Below are 5,987 nucleotides of genomic sequence, written 5' to 3'. Positions count from 1 at the left end.
AAAGTCCTGTTACTCAATGGAAAACATACAGTCCATTATGGATCCAGGGCTACTGTAAAGGCAAACTCAGGTAAGTGAGCAGGAAGCAAGTCTGACACTACATCTCAGAGTCTCATCACATTACCCGGTGTCAGACGTGCTAATAGGAGTTTAACAAACTGAAAAATGGGCAGAAAAAAAAAAAAAGCCACCACACACGAGAGAACATTAAAATGACAATGCCAACATAGAGGGAAACAAGTGACATGCATGGCAAGCGTTCCAGTACTCACACATACAGGGAGAACCCATAATCCAGATACAAAATACTGTTCAGGTGCATTTATGGAATTCATGCAAATAATGACAAGGACAGATTCTTTAATAAAAAAAATCTTTACTTAATATATATATTTAATTAAAATAATTAACCTCTTAGAAACAAAGTATATAAATAAAGTGCATCAGTCATGTAATCAAGATCTTCCCTTAAAATGGGAAATTCCTATTTGATGTAACAAGTTTGTGATCAAACTGCCAATAAATCTGATGTAATTTCACAATTCCACTATGAGACAAAGTAGCAGGGAATTTCCAGTTAACAAACATTACCAAGAACATAGAAATGATAAATACAAAATGTTTCCTTCTAACATTAGGAGTTTGTAACATTCCATCCTTGTGACATTCCCCAAAAATCAAGATTTGACTTGATCCCCCATGAGTTAGAAGAGGAAGTCTTTGAGATCTTTTAAAAAAAGTTCAGCAATATTTGTGTAAAATGTTTAATGTGTAGTGGGGGGGATCCCTCTCTCCGTGTGTAACATGTTCTGCAGAACCACAAGTACTTGGTTTAGTTACAAGTGCAGGATTTCCTGAAGTAGTGTTTTAATTACACATCATTCAGCCATCTGGTCTTGTTTCTTAAAAGCCACCTAATACGGTGTCATATCCATAGCCAGTGAGTCTACATGAGCCAAAAGTCACGGTTGCAGACTGATTCCAGTAATTCAGGAAGCAGTTCTTAAGGTTGAAGTTGGCGATTCAAACATACTCAAGTTTGACAGGTCAACCAGAGGATATAAACGGATGATTTTCGCCGACAGGATCAAAAGAAGTATGAGCTCATCAATGCCAAGTCTCTTATGTCATCTTTTCCGAGGGAATCTGTGAAAGGTAGAAAGAACTTTGATCAGATAAACAAACTTACACAGCATTACAAACCCAGTAATACATTTATTTTTATTGCAATACACATCTAAATGAAATGACCTAAAACATGAATTCAGAAGCCACCGAATAGCATTTGTAAGCACCATTTAGAGTTGAAATATCCATCTCTATTGCATGTTTTAATTAGGAAAGTTACACAACCAGTATATAAACATACCACCAACCTTGAAAGTGACTCCCTATACTACTTTTAGGACTCTTAGGAGTCATCTGCCTGAATTTGACAGTGCTGCCAGGAAGTAATGATTCCAGGTGCGTTAGCCACCTTATGAAATTAAAATATTTGAATTGATGCAAGATTACCATTGGAACCACTTCCTAATTTAAACGGATTTCACACTGCAGTGCCTCAGGCCTGCCAAAAGGTGATCTAAAAGCAACACTACAGTGTCAGGAATACAAGCAAATATTCGGGATACTATAGTGCTGGTGTGACTGTTTAGGTGGGCAGCCCTAATTTTACTCCCCTATTCCCACGCTGTGCCCTTCTCGCAGGGTGCGCACCTCGTCAATCTCGGGGTGGCTATTGCGCATGCGCAGCAGAACGAGTCTCCTTAAAGCGATACTTGGATTCAATGCAGAGCGTGGAGATGCTGAACGCCAGCACTGACCCAGGAAGCTGTTCTAGTGGCCACCTGAGTGACTGCCACAAGGTGTCCCTATGAAGGCAATGTAAACCACACATGTTCTCTGAGACAGACACAGTGTTACAGAGCCAAGGCTACAGACACCATAACTACAGCAAGCTGCTTAGGTCTGGTGACTGGAGTGTCCCTTTAACTTGTCTAGTGAATCCCACCACAAACATGGTAAAATGCCCATTCTATAAAAAAAAAAAAAAACACATGAAAGAGTCGCACTTTACGGCTCTAGTTACAGCGACAGACTAGGTGTCACTCAACATCTATGGCCACGCCCCTCAGCATCTGCCCAGAGCGTTTCGTTACCTTGACGACGAGAGCCAGCTCGCGCCTTCCTGCACAGCCTCTTCAGCCAACTGCGGGGGCCCGTGCTCTTCCTCGCGACGCCCTCGGCATCCTCCACCTCCTCCTCGTCGCTCGGCAACGGCGAGTGAGCGCGGCAGAAGGGGCACTTGACGGCGCCCTCGGTTGCCAGGCGTTTCAGGCAGCCGTCGCACACCACGTGCCGGCACGCGGTAAGGGGGCAGGCTTTCCTGTCCGCGCCGTAGCCTTGGTAACAGACGCCGCATTCCTCCTCCTCCATGTTGGTTGCGGGCAGTGGTGACGTCACGGCGCTCTGCGGCATGGCTCGCGCTCCCTTGTCGATTCGTTGCTCTTGAGTGGAAATGCAGCGTGTGCGGCGTGCGTAACTTTATATAGTCGGAGGAGCTCGCCCACTGCCGGATGTCAGTGACGTTGGGTCGCCGTGAGAACCAATCAGAAGAGCGAGGGGGCGTGTCTGGCAAAACCAACATTACTGTTCCTGGACAGACTAGTTTAATGATTTACTGAAACCAATGGCTGGGCTCCATGAATAACACGTGACATGGTCCCCTTAGTCCATGACGTCACTCTTCCAGCTAGTGGCAGGGGAAGGGTTAATACCATTTCCTGTACAGTTTATCTATGTTAGAAATGTCTGTGAACTTCACTTTAATTCTAAAAGCCATCCACAAGCCCTCTCACTGATTTTACCCCATGTTATTACATCATTAATGTTTCTATAGCACCAACATATGCCAGAGAGCTGTTCAATGGGGGGGATTTCTAAAATCAATAAATGATTAACTAATAATGGTGAATAGTAACAGAGGTACATGAAGCCCAGCTCAAAAAGAGCTTACACACAAAAAAAAAAAATCCTTGGTATTTTGTGCATTTCCTAAAGGAGCACTCCGGTCACCATAACAACGTCATCTAATTGAAGTTGTTATGGTGCCATGACGCTCGTACCTTAAGGGCTTAAACCGTTCTTGAACGGTTTAACCACAAAGATAGCTTCCAGTGTCGTCGTGCAGGTCCCCCAAGACGGCATCCGGCTTCTGAATCTCAGTTACAGGAAAAGCGGAGTGTCGCCGGGCAGGGGCGCCACCTATCTAATCCAATCAATAGCTCCTTATTGATAATAATAAAATAAAAAGGTAAGTTATCACCGGGGAGCTACTGCTTGGCATAGGGCGTCAGCTAAGTTATGGTGAGTGTCTATTTAAGCTAATTATTCTACAGTCATTAGTATCTCTCTGGTACCTGTTTCATATATTTGTATGCGTATTATGATATTTTTTATGGAGATCAAATTTTTTTGCCAAGGTGTTGTGGTCTACTACTGTTATGGACGTAAAATAGTATCAGTAAAATGCCTGTTTACTATGCAAACCTGTATTGAATATTTACTGAAAATGGCTGCTAGAGCAACCCCTCCCATCGACTAACTACCTCGTGTAACAAGATGGCGCCTGTATCCCAAGTAAAATCCCGGAAAGATGGTGACATCACGCCTTGTAGGATGTGCGTTAGATAAGACACTTAACCAATTAAAGATGTATTCTTTGTGTTATCTACATTTTTGCATATGATGTATTCTTGTCTTTATAAAGGGCTTTCCGCCCCCCCCAAGTAAACTTTCCGAAGTTTTTCATTAACCTGAAACTTGTGTCAGGGTAATGAAACTTGTGTCAGGTTAATGAAACTTGTGTCAGATTAATGTTTCTCAAAAATATTTTAGTTTCCTTTCCGCTCCAAATTCACCTTCCTGATTCCCTGTGACGAATATTTTGCTACCATTAACCACCAGACTTGTGCAAAAATGAGTTTCAGCCGGTTTGCCCCAATCAAAAGCCTTTTAATCCACCCCCAAATAAATCTACTCATTCTGCATTTACCTGTGGAGTCTTATTCAAAGACATTAAAAATGAATTAAAAGGCTTTTCATTTGGACAAACTGTCCGAAACCACCCGCCGTTGCGACACTTTTTATTTTTGTTGCATGATCTCTCAGTTGTCTTTAATGTTAACTGTTTAGTTACGTCACAAGCAACACTGCATTTGTATATTCCTCCGATCTCTGGCCATTTCTTCAAATACCCCCTGCAACCTTTTGTGACCTTTATACTTTGAAAGATAGTAGTGTGGTTATAACCAGAGTGACAGTCAATGACAGACAGAGCAGAGTTATTGAAAAGAGGTGTGTTTGTGAACTGTTTAACCATCAGGAAACTCTCTATTCCTGTCGTCCCCCAAAATAGCAATTTCAGCTGTGGTTTTTGTGGCTTACAGTTCCTGATACAGTTTAGCAGATTCACTACTACTAAAAACTCAATCACTCTAAGTGTTTTCTTCTATAAACTCTGAATTCTAGAAAATAGAAAGCCGAATTTCAAATAATTGAACTGGAAGAAGTGTCAAGCTCAGCTACTGTCATAGCTCGGCTATTATTGCCTAAATGTTGTCGTTTTGGATTTCAGTGAATAGACCCCGATATATATATTATAGCCATGTCTTAGGACCATCTGCAAAAGAGGTGAACACAAAGCTGGTTTTATTAGAAGGCCTTCCACATCAGTTGGTCACCACTCCTCCGAATAGTGCAGCCATCGCCAATATTTGACTGGTCTCAATTACCCACTGTTACCACTCACAAGTCTTCTGGAGAAGACAGCCTGGCAATAAATGAGTGCTGTGCAAGGTTAGGTGAATCTGAAATGGGCTTTGAAGAGTCAAGAATTTGGTTAAAGGTACAGTCTGAGCATTAACATATCTTAATCGTAATGGGATTTGAGGGCACATATGCTGTCCATTCAACGTTGCAGCTGAGAAACAGCACTATTTTTAAATGTTTCAGTTTCCGCCCCTACTAGTTGCTATCTTTCACACAGCCACTAGGGGTTTTGGACTTACATTTCGACGTTATCCTGATGAAAGTCCCCAGGGGGACTGAAACGTTGATCAAATTTTTCATGGATATTTAATAAACTTAAATTTTTAACCTTTAAAGACCAAGAGTACTGATCACTATCTGCAGGATATATATATATATATATATATATATATATATATATATATATATATATAAATAAATACATTTATTTAAAAATAAATACATTATATACTGGTTTAATTTGTTCTAACTGTATTTTGATATTAATATACATATATATTAAATTATATATTACAAACACTGACCAAAATTAGCGTTCAATTTAGTTTTTTTTCACACACAAACAAATATAAACGCTAACTTTGGCCAGTGTTTGTGAGTGGCTACTAAAAAAGACTTGACATACCCCATTTGTAATACCTTGGGTTGTCTACTTTTGCAAATGGCATGCCATCATGGGGGTAATTTTCATTCCTGGGCTACCATTTGGTATCAAAGGCAACATAGACAGTCTGGTAAATTTCAATGTGTATAAGCTGAAAAATGTAATGTGCTATATTTGACCCTGTAACTTTCCAAAACACCATAAAACCTGTACATTGTGGATACTGTTTTATTCATGAGCCATCGCTGAATACAAATATGTGTACTTTATTGCAGTAACAGCTAACAGTATTGTGACATTCACAGTTAAAATGTCATGCAGAGCTAAAAAAATAAATAAATCTTAATTTCTCAATTATTTTTATATTTTATTCATATTAAATTATGTTTAATATACAAATATTTGATGTGACATTAAAAGCCCTGTTTCTCCTGAACAAAATGATCTATAAGTGTGGCTGCACATAATATGAAAGAGGTGAATTACGCATGAACAAACATATAGCGCAAATTCAAGGTTTTGTTTACGTTTTGTTTTGATCACAACTTGTACA

General features: G+C 40.1%; 1 protein-coding gene across 1 annotated transcript; it reads right to left on the bottom strand.

The window, feature by feature from the left end:
* Nucleotides 1–415: 415 nt before the first annotated feature.
* On the bottom strand, nt 416–2,546 carry LOC134601513 (RING finger protein 227-like). Its single transcript, XM_063446020.1, has 2 exons — nt 2,160–2,546; nt 416–1,146 (listed from the first exon to the last, which is right to left on the bottom strand). Exons 1-2 carry the CDS (start codon nt 2,476–2,478, stop codon nt 1,088–1,090), a joined length of 378 nt encoding a protein of 125 aa, XP_063302090.1. The 5' UTR covers nt 2,479–2,546; the 3' UTR covers nt 416–1,087.
* Nucleotides 2,547–5,987: the final 3,441 nt, after the last annotated feature.

Source organism: Pelobates fuscus, chromosome 3 (genome assembly GCF_036172605.1).
Source record: "Pelobates fuscus isolate aPelFus1 chromosome 3, aPelFus1.pri, whole genome shotgun sequence".
NCBI lineage: Eukaryota > Metazoa > Chordata > Amphibia > Anura > Pelobatidae > Pelobates > Pelobates fuscus.
Note: the sequence above shows the minus strand (reverse complement) of the source record. Positions and strands in the feature narration are given on the sequence as shown.